Below are 22,878 nucleotides of genomic sequence, written 5' to 3' on the forward strand. Positions count from 1 at the left end.
GTATATTTTCAATCCATTCCGTTTTGAAATCCCTGTTAGATATGAACTTTCACGTTCTAGGTCTTCCACTAGATGTCATCCGTCTATAGAAATTTGAATGAGGCTTCTACTGTGATGTGGGGCTGAAGAAGAACAGAATGCATCAGTCTACTGGCAGAGAGCCAGTTCCAGGTCACGCGCAAAGCACATTATATCTTCCTGTTCCTCCTCTAGACACAAAGGAATTCTCTGGTTGGAACTATATTGAAGCTATATGTTAAAAACAGCCTAATGATTGATTCTGTAGTTAGTTTGAAATGTTTTTGTCCGAAGAAACGGCGACCAGCTCCATTTGGATAGGTGTACCAAACACGCGAATAAAAGTAGTTAATTGGACATAAATAATGGACATTATCAAACAAATCAAGCATTTCTTGTGGACCTGGGATTCCTGGGAGACTTTCTGATGAAGATCGTCAAAGGTAAGGGAATATTTAGCATGTAATTTATGGTTTATGTTGACTACAACATGGCGGCTAATTTGACTATTGTTCTCAGCGCCGTCTCAGATTATTGCATGTTTTTCTTTTTCCGTAAAGTTTTTTTGAAATCTGACACAGCGGTTGCATTAAGGAGAGGTATATCTATAATTCCATGTGTATAACTCATCCATGTGTATAACTCATCTACATTTATGATGAGTATTTCTGTTGAATCTATGTGGCTAATCAAAATCCCTGGATGTTTTTGGAACTAGTGAATGTAAACCGCAAATGTATACAGAGATTTTTTTTATATAAATATGAACTTTATCAAACAAAAGATACGTGTATTGTGTAACATGAAGTCCTATGAGTGTCATCCGATGAAGATCATCAAAGGTTAGTGATTAATTTTATCTCTATTTGTGCTTTTTTTCTTCTCTCTCTTTAGCTGGAAAAATGGCTGTGTTTTTCTGAGTTGTTGGTGACCTAACATAATCGTTTGTGGTGCTTTCGCCGTACATCCTATTTGAAATCGGACACTGTGGTGGGATTAACAACAAGACTACCTTTAAAACAATATAAGATACATGTATGTTTGAGGAATTTTAATTATGAGATTTCTGATGTTTTGAATTTGGCGCCCTGCACTTTCACTGGCTGTTGTCATGTCGATCCCGTTAACGGGATTGCAGCCATAAGAAGTTTTAAACATGTACATGACACTGCAACAACATTTCCCCGTGGGGAAGTTGTGTCTTTGGCATCATTAAAAGTGAGGACTGTTATTTTATCAAATCAATTCTGTGTAATTATTATTACGTGATTAAACTAATCGTGTACATTTAATTATCTAGGAAGTCGGGGCACCATGAAAATCTTCAGATTACAAAATTATAGTTTTCCGAATATAACTCTTCAGATATTTTAACATCTGATTAATTAGTCTTCTATCAATGAATTATTCTGTACCTCAGGTCAGTCTCATCTGAATGGCGTAAATTGTTGGTTATCTGCACGAACCCAGCCTTTACTATGAATCATCCATACACCAATTGGCTTAATAATGTATATACTAACTAACAAAATAATCACAGAAATGCATAAACAAACAAACAGTAGATATGTTCCAAACAAATGATAGGGGAGATCCCTAGTGGGCTAAACTGATATGACGGCTTGGTGGACAAAGGGAAGTGGGTGTGGACTGAGAAAGAGTGGGAAATACAAAAGGAATCTATATTAATTGAAATGCTCATCTATTGAACATGAACGCTCACTCATTTGGGAATAATTGCAATCAATATATATTTATGCCCAGTGTGTCGTTGTGATCTTTTCTGTTGGAATCCTGTCTGATGGAGTCGCTCTCTCTCTCTTTCTGTGGTTAGAATGGTGGTTAGAATGGATACTCCAGAGTACCATTCAGAAATGTTCTCATAGAATAGATGTTTCAGCGGTGAAATCCTTTGTTTTCTCTGTGTCTCTCTTTCTGCATGACCAGGGGGAGAGAGTCTCCGCCAGGAATTTATGACCCGAGATAACAGAACCTGGGTGTAGGAGAGAGTGAGAGAGGGGGAAGCCACAATCTACAACCAGAAAGGGCCACATCATGAGAGGGACAAAAAAAGTCAGTCAACTTATAGTGTATTCTGCAGCTGCCATGATTCTGTTTCAATTATCATATCTCCATAAATATAGTGACTGCAGACAGAGCACGCAGAGGGAGGGGTCCACGTGAAAGATATGAGTGCAGCCCCAAGATAGGTACATATGGGAACGTATGGTCCTGTGTCATTCATCTCATTGGCCCAACAAATGCATCTTTCAAACTCAGAAGCAGGAGTCAAGTCAGGTCAATGCCAGTTCAGTCTTTTTAGCTATTTGCATGTGAAAATATCTTGTAATCCTATTTTACTATTGCTTGGTAGTGTTTTGTTTTGTTGGTGGGCCTACTTATTGATGGTTAACAAATATCACAGAGTGTAGCTTAAAACGTCTTTGGGACTGGGGGGCAGTATTGAGTAGCTTGGGTAATGAGGTTCCCAGAGTAAACTGCCCAAAAGCTAGAATATGCATATTACTAGTATATTTGGATAGAAAACACTCTGAAGTTTCTAAAACTGTTTGTGTGATGTCTGTGAGTATAATAAAACTCATATGGCATGCAAAAACCTGAGAAAAAAATCCAACCAGGAAGTGGGAAATCTGAGGTTTGTAGTTTAAGTCATTGCCTATCGAATATAGTGTCTATGGGGTCACTTCCTAAGACTTCCACTAGATGTCAACAGCCTTTAGAACCTTGTGTCAGGCTTTTACTGTGAAGGGGGAGCGAATGAGAGCTGTTTGAGTCAGAATGCCATCAGCTAAATCATGCGCGTGCCAGTGAGAGGTAGCTGCGTTCCTTTTCATTTCTAAAGACAAGAGATAGAGATTTTGTTTAACAAGTAATATTTACATTTATATTTAATATAAAAGGTAGGGGTAAAGGTTATTGACACCTCTGTTTTCAATTCCTTTCTGTACCTTACCTTACAAAGATAACGGCACTGTTCCTTTTTCTAAAATGTTTTGTGAGACGAAGAACACATTGAGATGAATCATTCCTCCGTACAGAATCCTTCCAGATTCTTGATATCTTTTGTCTGTGCTTATGGACTGTCCTCTTCAATTCAAACCACACAATTTCAATGGGATCCAAGTCGGGAGACTGAGATGGCCATTTCAAACTGTCAAAAAATCTCAGTGAACAAATCCATTGAAGAGGCCCAGACTAATACATTGCGGAGGCTGTGGGAATGGCACAGTCCAAGAAGAAGGGGAGTGGCTAAAATGCACATCTCTCTCCAGAATGTGCTCTCTCCCGTCAATTTTTTGCACATTCATTGTTTCATAACTTTATTGTGTGAATTGTTTGCGCTTGATTGTTAGTGTCTATCAATTCCACATTACATACAGTACCAGTCAAAAGTTTGGACACATCTACTCATTCCAGGGTTTTTCTTTATTTTTACATTTTTTTTTACATTATAGAATATTAGTGAAGACTTCAAAACTATGAAATAACACATATGGAATCATGTAGTAACCAAAAAAGTGTTAAACAAATCTAAATATATTTTATTTTTGAGATTCTTCAAAGTTGTCACCCTTTGCCTTGAAGACAGCTTTGCACAGTTAATTTGTGGAATTTCTTTCCGACTTAATCAGTTTGATCAGTTATGTTGTGACAAGGCAAGGGTGGTATACATAAGATAGCCCTATTTGGTAGTCCATATTATGGCAAGAACAGCTCAAATAAGCAAAGAGAAACGACAGTCCATCACTACTTTAAGACATAAAGGTCAGTCAATCCGGAAAATGTCAAGAACTTTGTAAGTTTCTTCAGGTGCAGTCGCATAAACCATCAAGCGTTGCGATGAAACTGGCTCTCATGAGGACCACCATAGGAAAAGAAGACCCAGAGTTACCTCTGCTGCAGAGGATTAGTTCATTAGAGTTAAATGCACCACAGATTGCAGCCCAAATAAATGCTTCACAGAGTTCAAGTAACAGACACATCTCAACATCAACTACTAAAGGAAACCAATGAGAAGAAGAGACTTGCATTAGGCCAAGAAACATGAGCAATGGACATTAAAAAGGTGGAAATCTATCCTTTGGTCTGATGAGTCCAATTTTGAGATTGTTGGTTCCAACTGCCATGTCTTTGTGAGATGAAGAGTCTGTGACTGATTATCTCTGCATGTGTGCTTCCCACCTTGAAGCATGAAGGAGGAGGTGTGATGGTGTGAGGGTGATTAGCTCCGTTTGTTCTTCATGTTTGGCTGAGAAATCGCCCGGAAATTGCAGTCACGAAAACGGCGAAAAATATTCAAAATTAGCTCCATAATATCGACAGAAACATGGCAAACGTTGTTTATAATAAATCCTCAAGGTGTTTTCTAATATCTATTCGATAATATATCCGTCGGGACAATTAGTTTTTCAGTAGGACCGATTGTATTTTACGCGAGAATCTCTCTGGGAGCCATCATGTGACTACTTACGCAATGTAGCCGCCTACGGCTATTCTTCAACATAAATGAGTAAAACTACGTCACAATGCTGTAGGCACCTTGGGGAATACGTAGAAAGTGTAAGCTGGTTGATAGGGCATTTACAGCTCAATAGGGACTCATTGGAACGCAGCGCTTTCAAAATATGGGGCACTTCCGGATTGGATTTTTCACAGGCTTTCGCCTGCAACATCAGTTCTGTCATACTCACAGACAATATCTTTACAGTTTTGGAAATGTTAGAGTGTTTTCTATCCAAAGCTGTCAATTATATGCATATTCTAGCATCTTGTCCTGACAAAATATCCCGTTTAAAACGGGAACGTTTTTTTCCCAATGATGAAAATACTGCCCCTGCTCCTGTCAATGTTGATTACGCTCGCCTGATTTCACATAGAAGTAGGCCTATAGGCCCATTCGGGGATCTGATAGTATTTCTGATTCTCTTAATGCACCACCACTAAGGAGCTGTGAAGCTTCTCAAATAGCAAGCAAACAAATTCTGTTTTTTACATCTATTGAGAATGACAATTGTTCCTCAATGTATCTGAAAGATCTTTCCAGCTCTCTCCCTTTCGATAATCACTCAGCGTGAAAGGAGAAAATGTCATCCTCTGATCCAGTGAAAACTTCATAAAATAAGCCTACCTGATTACTTCTTATCCCTTGCACAAATAGCCTACAGCTATGTCTGTCCCGAGCTCACTGGCAAAGGAAACTCTGAGGGCCCAGATTATTTTCTACAATGTTGGAAGTTTGCTAGAGCAAGCTTCAGGCCAGACCAAAATTAATTCAAGATCATTGCAGACAGGCCATGCGTAGCCAATGTGATTTATAAGGCATTTATTTTTATTGGGATATTTTCTACCTGCAGGCTGAAATGTTTTTACTTGAAGGCTTTTATGTAGGCTACTTTTACAAAGTTGGTAATAACAACAGAAGTTACTTTTTAGGTTTGTACATTACATTACCAAAGTATGTGGACACGTGCTCGTCGAACATCTCATTCAGAATTCATGGGCATTAATATGCTAACATAATTGCAAAAGGGTTTTCTAATGATCAATTAGCCTTTTAAAATTATAAACTTGGATTAGCTAACACAACGTTGCTGATAATGGCCTCTGTACTCCTATGTAGATATTCCATTTAAAAAATCATCTATTTCCAGCTACAATAGACATTTACAAGATCAACAATGTCTACACTGTATTGCTGATCAATTCGATCTTATTTTAAATGGACAAAAAAATCACTTTTCTTTCAAAAACAAGGACATTTCTATGTGGCCCCAAACCTTTGAATGGTAGTGTACATTGCAAGTCTTTTGAATGAGCGTAGTTATCAACTGTATGTAGTGGATCCACTCTGTCTTTCCCGCTCTTTATCTGTCCCCACCCATTTCCATTGTGTTTTCCGTGGTGCCCCAGATTACTACTTAATTCATTGTTGCATAATAATTTTACATGGTATGTAATTATTTGATAAAATAACAGTCAATCACATTAATGATAGTCAAGACACAACAATGTCTACCTACGTGAGCGCTACGGGCGGTAATCATTTAGGCAGGTTACCTTCGCTTCCTTGGGCACAGGGACTACGGTGGTCTGCTTGAAACAGGTATTACAGAAATAGGTATTACAGACTCGGTCATGGAGAGGTTGAAAATGTCAGTGAAGACACATGCCGATTGGTACGCACATGCTTTGAGTATACATCCTGGTACTCAAAATATACAACAACGAACTATATTCAGGAAGTACACATAAATTCCAATTCTAATTCCCGTAAAATGTCAAAGTGGATTTTGGTTTACTTTCTGAATTGACTGGAATGTAAATGGAACTGACCTCAACATTGGTTAGCACACTTGGACACAACCACACCTGGGATTTGAACTCATAACCTCTAGGATGCCATTAAGAGGAATTTCCTGCATTGCCAGCAGGTATGTGGCCATGACAGAGATCAACCACCGATGTATTGGCAAGAATACATTTCTGCATTTTGCAAGTTGCCCGGAATCAAGTCAATAATTGTGTGATTGTCACGTGAAGTTTGATGTTATCAGATGTTGAGATTTTGCATCCCAATGTTGTCACATGTATTTCACATCAATTTCACATGAGATCATGTTCTCACATGTGCTAACATGTTGTCACATGTTAAAATTTATGTTAACATATTAACTGCACATTAAATCACATAAATCGCTCGATTAGTATGTTTTATGACGGAAATCTCAATGATGCATACATGTCTTCACATTTTATTTTGGCCTAAAGTATAGTGCACTGAATGGGGGAATCAAGTGTCATTGGAAATTCCATCACTATACTTTCAGAAAGTGTTGTACAAAATGATTGAATTCCTTGGTCGTTATGAAAAGCAGCTGTGTGTGTTGGATTAGCAACTGTCTCTAATGTTGTTATAGACAGCTTTAGTACACAAAGTCCTACAGGAGACACAATGTCGGATTGAGCACTTGATGATGTTGTATTTTGTTGTTGTTCTCTTCTCTCTTTCGATCTCTAACAGAAACCACTGTGCGTATGTGGTCCAGAAGAACATCACATGTACGATTGAGGACGGCATGGCCACCTATGTGAAGGCAGAGTACACAACCAAGTGCATCTGGGGGCAGAAGTGTCCTGTCGTCATGTAAGTCTACACTCTTCTAAAAAATATTCAATTCCAATTTAATTCAATTCCAAAGATGTTTTGTTTTTAGAATTCAATTCCCATTCAAAAAGTCAAAACAGTCGAATTCCAATTCAATTCCAATTCCATGAGTTGAAGATGTTTTAAAATAGAATGTAATGCTATGTAAATTCTTCACTTCATGAGTGAATTCAACAATTTCATTGGAATTTCAAATTCAATTGGAATTGACCCCAACCCTGATAGTTACTCAATTCAGACCCACCAGCCTCTGACACTACTTATCGTAACATGAGAGAGGATACATACAGGGACATAATAGATACTGACAGTAGCTAGCTTTCCATCCATCCTCTGACACTACTTATCGTAACATGAGAGAGGATACATACAGGGACATGATAGATACTGACAGTAGCTAGCTTTCCATCTATCCTCTGACACTACTTATCGTAACATGAGAGAGGATACATACAGGGACATAATAGATACTGACAGTAGCTAGCTTTCCATCCATCCTCTGACACTACTTATCGTAACATGAGAGAGGATACATACAGGGACATAATAGATACTGACAGTAGCTAGCTTTCCACCCATCCTCTGACACTACTTATCGTAACATGAGAGAGGATACATACAGGGACATAATAGATACTGACAGTAGCTAGCTTTCCATCCATCCTCTGACACTACTTATCGTAACATGAGAGAGGATACATACAGGGACATAATAGATACTGACAGTAGCTAGCTTTCCATCCATCCTCTGACACTACTTATCGTAACATGAGAGAGGATACATACAGGGACATAATAGATACTGACAGTAGCTAGCTTTCCATCCATCCTCTGACACTACTTATCGTAACATGAGAGAGGATACATACAGGGACATAATAGATACTGACAGTAGCTAGCTTTCCATCCATCCTCTGACACTACTTATCGTAACATGAGAGAGGATACATACAGGGACATAATAGATACTAACAGTAGCTAGCTTTCCATCCATCCTCTGACACTACTTATCGTAACATGAGAGAGGATACATACAGGGACATAATAGATACTGACAGTAGCTAGCTTTCCATCCATCCTCTGACACTACTTATCGTAACATGAGAGAGGATACATACAGGGACATAATAGATACTGACAGTAGCTAGCTTTCCATCCATCCTCTGACACTACTTATCGTAACATGAGAGAGGATACATACAGGGACATAATAGATACTGACAGTAGCTAGCTTTCCATCCATCCTCTGACACTACTTATCGTAACATGAGAGAGGATACATACAGGGACATGATAGATACTGACAGTAGCTAGCTTTCCATCCATCCTCTGACACTACTTATCGTAACATGAGAGAGGATACATACAGGGACATAATAGATACTGACAGTAGCTAGCTTTCCATCCATCCTCTGACACTACTTATCGTAACATGAGAGAGGATACATACAGGGACATAATAGATACTGACAGTAGCTAGCTTTCCATCCATCCTCTGACACTACTTATCGTAACATGAGAGAGGATACATACAGGGACATAATAGATACTGACAGTAGCTAGCTTTCCATCCATCCTCTGACACTACTTATCGTAACATGAGAGAGGATACATACAGGGACATGATAGATACTGACAGTAGCTAGCTTTCCATCCATCCTCTGACACTACTTATTGTAACATGAGACAGGATACATACAGGGACATGATAGATACTGACAGTAGCTAGCTTTCCATCCATCCTCTGACACTACTTATCGTAACATGAGAGAGGATACATACAGGGACATAATAGATACTGACAGTAGCTAGCTTTCCATCCATCCTCTGACACTACTTATCGTAACATGAGAGAGGATACATACAGGGACATAATAGATACTGACAGTAGCTAGCTTTCCATCCATCCTCTGACACTACTTATCGTAACATGAGAGAGGATACATACAGGGACATAATAGATACTGACAGTAGCTAGCTTTCCATCCATCCTCTGACACTACTTATCGTAACATGAGAGAGGATACATACAGGGACATAATAGATACTGACAGTAGCTAGCTTTCCATCCAGCCTCTGACACTACTTATCGTAACATGAGAGAGGATACATACAGGGACATAATAGATACTGACAGTAGCTAGCTTTCCATCCATCCTCTGACACTACTTATCGTAACATGAGAGAGGATACATACAGGGACATAATAGATACTGACAGTAGCTAGCTTTCCATCCATCCTCTGACACTACTTATCGTAACATGAGAGAGGATACATACAGGGACATGATAGATACTGACAGTAGCTAGCTTTCCATCCATCCTCTGACACTACTTATCGTAACATGAGAGAGGATACATACAGGGACATAATAGATACTGACAGTAGCTAGCTTTCCATCCATCCTCTGACACTACTTATCGTAACATGAGAGAGGATACATACAGGGACATAATAGATACTGACAGTAGCTAGCTTTCCATCCATCCTCTGACACTACTTATCGTAACATGAGAGAGGATACATACAGGGACATAATAGATACTGACAGTAGCTAGCTTTCCATCCATCCTCTGACACTACTTATCGTAACATGCTTACTTATCGTAACACCCACCAATGGTGTTTCCAACAAACTGACTCATTGCAGATGAAAATATGCCAGTGATTATGTAGCGCATACGAAATGCACGTTTTCATGTCCTCAATAAGAATCTAATGTTCAAATGGTTTCCATCGCATTTTCACCTCTACTGAGTTTTGCCATAAAAACAGTTTTAAATTGCAAATGTGTCTACTCTGGTCTTGGTACTTTCGCTCTAGCCAACATCTCGCGGATACAGTGGTCTGCAGGTAGGCTAGTTTAGATGATGATATTATGGATAAGAGCCAGAATGTTTTTTTTTGTAAAAACAGCAGCCAATCATCATGTCACTAGAATAAAACCCTTAAGATTTATTGGAAAGGAGCATCAGGCTCATCACCTTGCACTTTCACCACCCTGTGAAGTTCATCATAACTTATTTCATCTGTAGCCTAATAAACTGCATGGTAGGCCAATCCCTAGTCGTAGTAGGAGGACCACACACCATGACTCCAAATTTACTTCTGTATGATAATTATTATATCAATATTTGTGCATAAATATTTTCTTGTAAAAATCCTTTTAAAGACACAAAAAGATCCCACAATGTCAAAATAACAAATTATCTGTTGTACGGAAACTGCCTGTTTCCATCACAGCTGTCATGATTTGTTTTTATATGGTATGACTTGACTCGCATAAAGCTGTGGATGGGAACGTGGTTTATGAGACTCACCCCACTGCTGTACACTTTCCGTATAGTTTTGACAGGCACAGCAAAGTAGGTGGTGTACCATGCATTGGGACTCATGTAAATGTGCTGCCCTCTGGTGGTGTCAGTTTGTATTGCTAGTTAACTCCACACTGTCCCTCCAGCTGCACTTCCAGCTGTGTTTCTGGTCAGTGGCTCTGTGACTCTGCTCAGGCATCAAAGGTTGGAAAGTGTTAATGTTCTGCTAGTTTTCATAAAAATTGGATTCTTATCAAATTTGACAATTTATTTCCATCTCAGTGGATTATAAACAAACTCACATTATGGTTATTACAGAGGCCACCTTTTCAGTATAAGTTTACAGTGAAGCTGTGTCCGTTTGTGTGCATGCATGAGTGTGTATGTGTTTGTGTGTCTATAGCTCATCTCTGTAATGAGTGTGTGAGCTGGGATGTCAGATTCTCTCTGATGTGACTGAAGCCTCTCAAAGGTCCTCTGTAGTGACATCGCAGAGAGAAAGGATTTCTACTTTTAAAAAATGTAGGGAATGAGATAGAAGAGAGAGAGGAAAGAGAGATTAGAGATCACTATTCGTCAGTAGAAGAGTAGACACCTTAAGACATAACAGTCTCAGTGAGGTCAATGACCCTTGTAACAATCCTTCATCTGAGAATGCATCATCATCATCATCATCATCACACTAAAGTGTCTCTTTATCTCCAAATCTACTGTTCATACCCTCCCCAGTATCATTATACAAACCTTGATCCTTTGATCTACCCTCTTCTCTCCTCCCATCTCACTTTCTAAGATAGTCACTGACCTCTTGTTATCTTCTCTCTCCTTCCCAGGTACCGGACCTTCTACAAGCCTAAGTATAAGGTGGGCTATAAGAGAATTACTGCGCTGGAGTGGAGGTGTTGTCCTGGCTACTCTGGGGAGAACTGCTACGATGGACCTACCTCTCTGCCCCCCTTCAAAGGGGGTGCCCCACACCGACCAGGGATCAAGGGGTACCCCCATGGGCACCCCCAACCTCCCCTGATCCAAAAAGCTGTCCCTGGTGGGGCTAATCTGGAGCCAGGGAGCCCCTTCCCAAATCAGCCTGATAGCAGACCCATCCCCACTGGACAACTGCCCACCGGGAACGGCAAACCCAACTATGGTGAGTCCAGACAGTGGGTGAAATATTTGCCCATTTATATTTTCTAAATGTGATTCCCTTGCCCTATGTAATAACGTTTTCTCTTTCTCTCTGGGTCATAAAGTTGGTGGAGACCGTCTCGATCGTATGGAGGAGGACCTGCTTCGTCTGACCCAGGATCTGGACATTCTGAACGGGGTGATGGCCAGCCTAGAAGACCGCCTGCACCTCTCTCTCCGGGAGGATACAAAAAATATGCTGGGCTCCCTGCTCTCCACCGTCCCCCGTCTTTCAGACACCTCTGTTGGCTTTGGGGTGATCCCAGACGGGACCCCAGATGGCCTGGAGGGGGGAGAGGGACTCCCTGGGTTTGGAGACCTGGCTGGGAGGGTGACAGAGGTAAAGGATGAGCTCAAAGCCAAAGGACATGTGCTTGAGGAGATACAGGTGGGTGCTACGGTTTTGTTAATGTTATTAGACTGGTTTATGCTAGCTTATGGAAATGTAGCAGATGTCTAAATCAATAATATCCCTTTTGCTGATTGGTAACATTCTGAATCTCACACTGAGATTCTGAGACTGGGCTATTTCCACACAATGTCATTCCCTTACAGTGTCAAAGAATTTGAGGTGTTCCTGAAGCCAAACCATTGTCTTTCCTCAGGGCATGGTTCTGGGCCATGAAGGGCAGCTGAAAAAGCTGTTGGAAGCTGCGACTGGCAGGCCCATCACTGGGTCAGTCTCTCCCTCCACCCTGGAGGAGCTGCTGGATGCTAAACTAGCAGGTGTCCGCGCTGACATCCTGGACGGCTTTGAGAGGCGTCTGTCTGGCCTGGAGAACCACTGTGAGGAGAGGATAGGAGAGGTCCAGAGACAGTGCCATAATGAACACATGAACGGCCAGGAACACATACAGCAGTCTCTGGACGGCAGAGAAACTGGACTGAGAGAGGAGCTGGGTAACCTGCAGGCCCAGATACAGGGACTGACCCTCACTGAGAGCTGCTGTGGACAGGTACCAATGAACTTTGAGGTTTCTCAATACTACTGGACATGGCATGTTTTTATTGAGGCAACAGAAATTCATCAATACTTCAAACAGTAGCTACCACGTCAAAGGTTATGGGCATACACACCTTGAAAAATGCACTAGGAAAATTGTGTTACAGTTATTCAATGTAAATATGAAATATTATCTGCTAAATGGCTAAAACTTGTATATTACTAAAATATTTGCTAAATGTCTTATTGCTACACTATATGCCTGACATGTGACTGTCCCAGCAGGTGAACAGCCTGTCGCAGAGGATGTTGATGCTGGAGGAGTCAGTGAAGGGTTTAAAAGAGTCCCAGCTGGAGATTCAGGCTTCTCTCACTGACCAGACCATCCACATTGAGACCCTGATAGAGGCCCGTCTGGAAGACATAGATGCCAGGCTCAACGTCACCGAGTCTGGGGACGTATGGGTTGGCAAGGTGCCTGGGGGTCTGGATGGCTTCAAGACCCTGCTGAAGGACAAGCTGAAGTCCCTGGAGGAGAGGGTGTTTGTTGCTTTGGAGGAGCTGAGTAACACCACCGCCCCAGCTCAACTGGAGGGTCAGGTGATGCCCGCCCTGGAGACAGAGATTGAGTCGGTCAGGAGGAGGGTGGAAGGAGACCTGGACTGCATCCAGAGGAAACTCACAGACCTGGAGCTCCTCTGCACCTCCTCCTGCTCCCACGCCGCTCCCCCTGGAGGAGGCGCACGCACAGGCCTAGTGGACGAGTGTGAGGCGGTGGAGAAGAAGGTGTCAGGCCGTCTGGACTCCCATGCTGACCAGCTGGGCCGTCTCAATACCACCCTGCAGACCCTACTGAACCGCATTGCCCAGGAGGACGAGGAAGGCTCTGTCCAGGGAGAGATCACCCTCCTCAAGATCAAAGTCAACTCAGTCAACCGCACCCTGAAGGGCCTGAGGGACTCTGTTAGCCTGTTCAGTAAGGAAGTGGGCCATGCTAACGCCACGTGGACACACAGGGAGAATCAGCTAGCCACCCAGGTCCAGGGTATCACCCAGCTGGTGGGGCGCCAGGCCTACCTCCTGGGGGCCGGGGAGCACCGACTAGCCCAGCTGAAGGGGGAGCTGGTGAGCATGAGGAGGAGACTGGCTGGGGAGCTGCAGGGCTGCCGGAGTACGGCCCTGGGGGTGCAGAGGGAGGTGGAGGAGGTGGATAGTCGAGTGGCCCAGGTGGAGGGACAGTGCGGTAGCCTGGGGGAGCTGGCGGACAACCTGGAGAGGATCAGGACAGAGCTGGAGAGACACTCAGACTTGCACCTGTCACAGGTCAAAGGAACGATGGCCAGTCACTCTACACAGCTGGCCAAACTGAAGGGAGAAATGAAAGACTGTGTCGGAAAGGGCTCAGCCAATCAGAGGGGAGACCAGTAACACTTGTGCTACGGAGAAAGACGTATGTCCACTCATCTTCCGCTCTCCTTCATCTGCTCAAATGGGAAACTTGAGAACAGATTTATTCCTGCATTTTCAGATCAGTGAAGGAGAGGAGATGAGTAGAATAGGCCATTTGAAGCTATTGAAATGCACCCTTGGTTGTATAGTTGAGCAATATTTTCCCTCAAGTTTTTCTTCAAAAGGGGCATTTAGTTTTTTTCTTATAGTTTTGTTTTCACATTTTATATTGATATTAACTGACTTTTTAACTTATTTGAAGAAAATATGACTGCATTGTTATACTGTATTAGACATATTTGTGAAAAATGAACAACAAAAACAAAGCAAATGATATCCCACTGGGCACAGACGTCAATTCAATGTCTATTCCACATTTGTTCAACGTAATTGGATTGAAATGAAGTGATTCAACCAGTGTGTGCCCAGTGGGTTGGGACTATGGGTTTCTACCCTGCAAGCACACTCTACTCTCTGTGTGGACTGTCCTTTAAAAATACTCTATGTCAATATGAAAGGTGCTACACATTTGGTTAACATTCATTTTTGAGTATTTCTCCTTAAAGGTCCCAAACATCATCAAAATGACTGTTGCTTCTACATTGATAAAGTTGGATCATAAAGTCACTGGTCCCCTCCCCCATGTCAAACGCTTGGATTCAGGAGGCAGGCCAGATGCTCCTTCCTCTATCTCTGGACAGGCATAACCAAGGCTTTACTTCCGGCGTTATGCAACGTCACATGAAGCAGGAAGTGTAAAACACCATGTCATATCAACATATTATGTTCTGCCTTAAAACCGACATCACGTGCGCCTTCGCTTTGATTTGGTCTTGTTAACAAACCATAAGCCAGTATCTCGCTCAAACAGAACGTATGAAGACATCAGATAGCAGTGGCTGATTTTCATTTTGGGTGGGCAGGCGGCAGCTTTACCAATTGGGAAGAACATTCGATGAGTCGTGCCAAGAAGCTAGTCCTGAAAACGAAATGCCATCATAGACAGTGGATCTTGCAAGCGCTGACCGTAATGTAAGTATCAGAGTTTGATGTGTCTGACACGGTAGCTAACATTGTTGGAGATCATAGGGCTAACGTCAAATAATGCAACTGTGGCTGCTTTGACTTGTAAACTGTATATTTTCTATAACACAGCTGAGTCACTAAAGTATATGGTTTTTATCTTTCATCCCTAAGCCCCCTACATTTAGTCTTAGAACACACAGCTGGCCCCAAGGAATGTTGTATTTTGCCCTTTCATTGTGTGGTTGTTGTCTTACAGTTGATGTATCTTGTGTCATTGGGTCATGATGATTTTTTGGGGGGGGGTGGGGGGGGTTATAGTTATTCATTTAAAATCTGCATCAGTTGAGCAATTCACACACACTAAAATTCAAAATAAAAACATTGAAAAGTTTCACAAAAACTGCACAACCAAATATTGCATATTTCAAATAAAAAACACCTTGTAGAATGAGAAAACAAGTAGAAAACACATTGTAGAATGAGTAGATTGCTACATTAACGAATTGATAGAATCATAAAATACCATAAAATGCACTACCCATTTAACAAACATTTCCCTTTTCAAAAACATTACAGGCTACGTAGAGAGGCTCCTGGGTCTCCTCTTCAATGAGATCACCTTTGATCCAGCTCCATAGGTGAGGAAGCTGTGCGAGCTGTCCATCGCAGGACACCTGTCTGCCCAGTGTGAGCTGTTGTCTCCCGCTTCAATCTTTAGGGTGACTGAAGACAAGTGGGTGACTGAAGCCTGCTTGATTGAAGTGGGGTATATGGGTTCCTCGCCCCTCCCCATTAATCTCTGTAGTTGTACTTCCTGAATCATAAGTAATTAACTTTCACGTGATATGATTTTTTTATAGAAACTTTTTTTAAACCATTCGGACAGGAGATGAGTGCTACAAATTACATAAATCAATGGGTCCTGCACACGGTAGGGTGGCCGGGTGCCTATATCAGGCACATGGCTCGAATTATGTATCTTCTGTCAAATTATGTCTCACCATTACTTCTCACCTTTATTTCTTGTTGATCTTTTTGCTATGCTGGCCTATCAAAGAATATAAAATAAATGTCTGATCTTTGCATACAATCCTGACCATATTGTCATTTATAATGCTAATAATGCTTTATAATGCAGAGGCACCAATAAATTGTCCAGTCCACTTATTGTATGCTGTTTCCATGTACAGTCCCATATGTCTATGGGTTGAGGCATACTATGTAGGCTTGGAATGACTTGTCCCATTGTTTACCTTGTTACCTGGCAGTGATTACACGGCCATTTCAAAGAGCGGTCATGAGTATATAGAATCTCTCTGCCCACTCAGACTGTTCTTAGGGTAAAAATATTCTGGGTGATGTTTTGGTCAAAAGGCTATTTTTACTTGTTGTGGTTTATTTTCTGGTCATTCTGATGTCAAAGACATAATATTAGTATGCTGAAGTCTTTTGGTAGTAGCCTGGTCCAGATCTGTTTGTGCTCTTACCAGGGAGTTGACATAATAGCAAAAACAGACTGGCACAAAGAAAGAAAGAAAAGAAAATCGAATTTCTCATGTTTTGATGCAGTTCGAAGATTAACCAGCAGGAGGCATCAAATCCTATGATAAGAGATTTTATGGTTTGTTCTTTAGTATTTCAGTGGTATTTCCAAAACAAAGGGACAATCAGGGACTAATCTCCCCCACGTCACAGAAGAAGACAATTTTTCCATGTCAGGTGGACTAGAGATTAAACGGAGGGATAGGATTTGATTCAGTGTACAAGAGCTGCACTGTCAGCAAGTTTACTGCATCAGCACGTATCACAGACCACTGGTTAGAAGTTGCCAAAGATGAACTGTCAATCCTTGTTTTAAAGAATGGTTAGAAGTTGCCAAGATATTACAATGAGAACCAAAGATGAACTGTGAGTCCTTATTTTGGTGGAGTGAGAGAATTTCAATGTCTTTAGGTAACCTTTATTTAAGGATGCAGTCAGAGAAAGGATGGGCAGGCTACAGCTCTGACCACTATCTTCCTCTTCTCCTTCCTCCTCCCCCCTCTTTCTAGCGCTTTTCTGAACCCCCCCCCCCCAAAAAAAAACTACACTATTAGAAAAAATAAATCCTAGTGTATAATCTAGAACCTAAAAGAGTTATTCAGGTGTTCCCATAGAAGAACCCTTTGAAGAACCCTTTTGGGTTCCATGTAGAACCCTTTCCACAGAGTTCTACAAGGATCCAAAAGGATTATGCTATGGGAACAGCCTAGCAAACCTTTTTTTCTAAGTGTGTACAATAATGTCATGCAATATCTTCTACTGCATGACAAGGGGAAAGCATTTGTAATACCAAACTATTCAAGAATTCTGATTCTAAAGCTGATGGACAAATCCTCACGTTACTCCTTATTTAAAATGAGTGAGGAACTAATCATGTGAAAGTGTTACAGTACGTAGCTGGATGAGGTTTAGTAGTTCCATGACACCAGATAACCCTCACATTACTCCTTATTTAAAATGAGTGAGGAACTAATCATGTGAAAGTGTTACAGTACGTAGCTGGATGAGGTTTAGTAGTTCCATGACACCAGATAACCCTCAGATTACTCCTTATTTAAAATGAGTGAGGAACTAATCATGTGAAAGTGTTACAGTACGTAGCTGGATGAGGTTTAGTAGTTCCATGACACCAGATAACCCTCACATTACTCCTTATTTAAAATGAGTGAGGAACTAATCATGTGAAAGTGTTACAGTACGTAGCTGGATGAGGTTTAGTAGTTCCATGACACCAGATAACCCTCACATTACTCCTTATTTAAAATGAGTGAGGAACTAATCATGTGAAAGTGTTACAGTACGTAGCTGGATGAGGTTTAGTAGTTCCATGACACCAGATAACCCTCAGATTACTCCTTATTTAAAATGAGTGAGGAACTAATCATGTGAAAGTGTTACAGTACGTAGCTGGATGAGGTTTAGTAGTTCCATGACACCAGATAACCCTCACATTACTCCTTATTTAAAATGAGTGAGGAACTAATCATGTGAAAGTGTTACAGTACGTAGCTGGATGAGGTTTAGTAGTTCCATGACACCAGATAACCCTCACATTACTCCTTATTTAAAATGAGTGAGGAACTAATCATGTGAAAGTGTTACAGTACGTAGCTGGATGAGGTTGAGTAGTTCCATGACACCAGATAACCCTCAGATTACTCCTTATTTAAAATGAGTGAGGAACTAATCATGTGAAAGTGTTACAGTACGTAGCTGGATGAGGTTGAGTAGTTCCATGACACCAGATAACCCTCAGATTACTCCTTATTTAAAATGAGTGAGGAACTAATCATGTGAAAGTGTTACAGTACGTAGCTGGATGAGGTTTAGTAGTTCCATGACACCAGATAACCCTCAGATTACTCCTTATTTAAAATGAGTGAGGAACTAATCATGTGAAAGTGTTACAGTACGTAGCTGGATGAGGTTTAGTAGTTCCATGACACCAGATAACCCTCACATTACTCCTTATTTAAAATGAGTGAGGAACTAATCATGTGAAAGTGTTACAGTACGTAGCTGGATGAGGTTGAGTAGTTCCATGACACCAGATAACCCTCAGATTACTCCTTATTTAAAATGAGTGAGGAACTAATCATGTGAAAGTGTTACAGTACGTAGCTGGATGAGGTTTAGTAGTTCCATGACACCAGATAACCCTCACATTACTCCTTATTTAAAATGAGTGAGGAACTAATCATGTGAAAGTGTTACAGTACGTAGCTGGATGAGGTTTAGTAGTTCCATGACACCAGATAACCCTCACATTACTCCTTATTTAAAATGAGTGAGGAACTAATCATGTGAAAGTGTTACAGTACGTAGCTGGATGAGGTTGAGTAGTTCCATGACACCAGATAACCCTCAGATTACTCCTTATTTAAAATGAGTGAGGAACTAATCATGTGAAAGTGTTACAGTACGTAGCTGGATGAGGTTGAGTAGTTCCATGACACCAGATAACCCTCAGATTACTCCTTATTTAAAATGAGTGAGGAACTAATCATGTGAAAGTGTTACAGTACGTAGCTGGATGAGGTTGAGTAGTTCCATGACACCAGATAACCCTCAGATTACTCCTTATTTAAAATGAGTGAGGAACTAATCATGTGAAAGTGTTACAGTACGTAGCTGGATGAGGTTGAGTAGTTCCATGACACCAGATAACCCTCAGCGAAACCATTCTAAACTCTTGTTCGTTAAGGTAGCATCTTTAGTGATTTAAGACCTTTTTGTTTATCTTTTCTAAAATACAAGACACAATAATATTGGACAATACAATTGGCCATTTATATGATATGCAATTTTTGTATTTAATTTAAATATATTAGCTGATGACCCATTTAAACTTGTTTGAAAACACTGAAATAAATTAAAGAGGTTTTTAAGGCTTGCCAGTGAGTCAGTGCTTACCTCTGCAACAGGTCACCTACCAGCTTATCCAATATATTTCCTGTGTAATAACAGAGGTTAGCTATACCAAGGCTGAGCAGCACTGGGCCCTTCATTTGGACTGGCCCAGAATGGATCAGAATGTCTGTTCAGCAGATTAATAAACATCCCAAATCAACCCATAGACCTTAATCTCTATGTATTTTCATAGATCTGACAGGATTGGAAAGGTTTAAGTAATATGGCAGACAATCCAACTAGCAAATTAAAAGGCATGGTGTAGCTGTTACCATTTTGGTTATATTTAAACAATTCTTTCAGATGTAAGTGTATAGAGTTTAGGGAATAGCAGTTGATTTCGGACATCCTTCCACACAGTCTGGACTCTTACACTAAGTTTCAGTGCTTCTAACACAGCCTGTCTCACAGCAAGTCTCCTCATCATCACAATATCAACCACAACAAAATCCATCACAGGAAGTAATCCATAAAATAGTTTTAAAAATAAGGTCCCGCCTCTGTCATATTATCATGGTACCTGAAAATGAACAGTTATTTCAACTGTTGTCTTTTTCCCATCTGATACATCTGAAGAAAGTCAATGTTTCGACATGGTGATGTGTGTGAAATGAAGTAGCTGTATATAGAGTCTAAGGGAACAGAGAGACATGGTGATGTGTGTGAAATGAAGTAGCAGTATATGGAGGCTAAGGGAACACAGAGACATGGTGGGTTGGAATATAGGGCTTTTAAGAGACAACAATTAGACTACATATGATATTACTACAGTACTGTGTTACAGAACAAGTCACTCAAATAAACACTGCCAAACACACAGGCACACAAACAAATGTGCACGAGCACACACGCATCTGAGAAGACCACGAAGAGCTTGAATTGCTCAAGATATTTTGTGCGGTGAACGCACTTTCAGCTTATGTTAGTGTGTGAGGTATTATGTAGCAGCCTACCACCCAAAAACAAAAGCCAGTATTCAGACTGTTCCCACACACAGACATACACACAAAGGCAAAACATTTGCCACTCGCTAATGACTTAATCTGTGGCTGCAGTCCTTATTTTCTTATTTTAACCAAACTTTCTATAGTCATGTACCCCTTCAAACATTCAACCCCAGCTGCGTACCCCCTCTAGCACCAGGGTCAGCGTTAGGGGTCGACCGACTAATCGGAATGGCCGATTAATTAGGGGTGATTTCAAGTTTTCATAACAATCGGAAATCAGTATTTTTGGATGCTGATTTGGCTGATTTAATATATATATATATGTGTGTTATTTAACGAGGCAAGTCAGTTAAGAACACATTCTTATTTTCAATGACGGCCAGGAACGGTGGTTAAATGCCTTGTTCAGGGGTAGAACGACACATTTTTACCTTGTCAGCTCAGGTATTCAATCTTGCAACTTTACAGTTAACTAGTCCAACGCTCTAACCACCTGCCTCACGAGGAGCCTGCCTGTTACGCGAATGCAGTAAGAAGCCAAGGTAAGTTGCTAGCTAGCATTAAACTTATCTTATAAAAAACAATCAATCAATCATAATCACGAGTTATAACTACACATGGTTGATGATATTACTAGTTTATCTAGCGTGTCCTGCATTGCATATAATCGATGCGGTGCGCATTCGTGAAAATGGACTGTCATTGTTCCAACGTGTACCTAACCATAAACACCAATGCCTTTCTTAAAATCAATACACAGAAGTATATATTTTTAAACCTGCATATTTAGCTACAAGAAAGGTTAGCAGGCAATATTAACCAGGTGAAATTGTGTCACTTCGCATACAATCCAGTCACACAGAATTTTGCGTAATTATGACACAACATTGAAGGTTGTGCAATGTAACAGCAATATTTAGACTTAGGGAAGCCATCCATTAGATAAAATACGGAACGGTACAGTATTTCACTGAAAGAATAAACGTTTTGTTTTCGAAATGATAGTTTCCAGATTCGACCATATTAATGACCTAAGGCTCGTATTTCTGTATGTTATTATGTTATAATTAAGTCTATGATTTGATATATACCTTTGACTATTGGATGTTCTTATAGGCACTTTAGTATTGCCAGTGTAACAGTATAGCGTCCATCCCTCTCCTCGCCGCTACCTGGGCTGGAACCATCGCTCAGTCAGAGCAGTCTGACTGAGCGATGGAAGGTAGCAGCAGGCTCGTAAAGCATTCATTCAAACACCACTTTCGTGCGTTTTGCCAGCAGCTCTTCGCAATGCTTCAAGCATTGAGCTGTTTATGACTTGAAGCCTATCAACTCCCGAGATTAGGCTGGTATAACCAATGTGAAATGGCTAGCTAGTTTGCGGGGTGCCAAGCTAATAGCGTTTCAAATGTCACTCGCTCCAAGACTTGGAGTAGTTGTTCCCCTTGCTCTGCATGGGTAACGCTGCTTCGAGGGTGGCTGTTGTCGATGTGTTGTCGATGTGTCCTGGTTCGAGCCCAGGTAGCGGCGAGGAGAGGGATGGACGCTATACTGTTACACTGGCAATACTAAAGTGCCTATAAGAACATCCAATAGTCAAAGGTATATGAAATACAAATCGTATAGAGAGAAATATTCATGTTAAAAGGAACCACCAGCTTTCATATGTTCTCATGTTCTAAGCAAGGAACTGAAACGTTAGCTTTCTTACATGGCACATATTGCACTTTCACTTTCTTCTCCAACACTTTGTTTTTGCATTATTTAAACCAAATTTAACATGTTTCATTATTTACTTGAGGCTAAATTGATTTTATTGATGTATTAAGTTAAAATAAGTGTTCATTCAGTATTGTTGTAATTGTCTTTATTACAAATAAATAAATAAATAAAAATAAAAATCGGCCGATTAATCGGTATCTGCTTTTTTGGTCCTCCAATAATCGGTATCGGCGTTGAAAAATTATAATCGGTCGACCTCTAGTCAGCGCACTCTCAAATGTTTTTTTTTGTTGCCATCATTGTAAGCCTGCCACACACACACACTATATGATACATTTATTAAACATAAGAATGAGTATGAGTTTTTGTCACAACACAGCTCGTGGGAAGTGACAAAGAGCTCTTACAGGACCAGGGCACAAATAAGAATATAATAATCATAATATAATAATAATCAATAATTTTGCTCTTTATTTCTCACATTTAAAACATTATTTGTTCATCAAACATTATGAATAGCTCACCACAGGTTAATGAGAAGGGTGTGCTTGAAAGGATGCACATAACTATGCAATGTTGGGTTGTATTGGAGAGAGTCTCCGTCTTAAATCATTTTCCACACACACACCGTGCCT

The 22,878-nt window shown here is 40.7% G+C and overlaps 1 protein-coding gene across 2 annotated transcripts in view; it reads left to right on the forward strand.

Moving 5' to 3' along the window:
* LOC109871460 (EMILIN-3-like) overlaps nucleotides 1-16,212 on the forward strand; it is a 38,048-nt gene extending 21,836 nt beyond the window's left edge. The window contains exons 2-7 of one of the 2 annotated variants that reach the window (XM_031807370.1): nucleotides 7,061-7,183; nucleotides 11,353-11,666; nucleotides 11,770-12,092; nucleotides 12,310-12,660; nucleotides 12,930-15,128; nucleotides 15,699-16,212. In XM_031807370.1, coding sequence (XP_031663230.1) covers nucleotides 7,061-7,183; nucleotides 11,353-11,666; nucleotides 11,770-12,092; nucleotides 12,310-12,660; nucleotides 12,930-14,075 — 2,257 coding nt within the window. In that variant the 3' untranslated portion in view covers nucleotides 14,076-15,128; nucleotides 15,699-16,212. The remainder of the gene's footprint in view (nucleotides 1-7,060; nucleotides 7,184-11,352; nucleotides 11,667-11,769; nucleotides 12,093-12,309; nucleotides 12,661-12,929; nucleotides 15,129-15,698) is intronic. The other variant, XM_020462363.2, reaches the window with a different exon arrangement.
* Nucleotides 16,213-22,878: the final 6,666 nt, after the last annotated feature.

This window comes from Oncorhynchus kisutch, linkage group LG27 (assembly GCF_002021735.2).
Source record: "Oncorhynchus kisutch isolate 150728-3 linkage group LG27, Okis_V2, whole genome shotgun sequence".
Taxonomy (NCBI): Eukaryota; Metazoa; Chordata; class Actinopteri; order Salmoniformes; family Salmonidae; genus Oncorhynchus; species Oncorhynchus kisutch.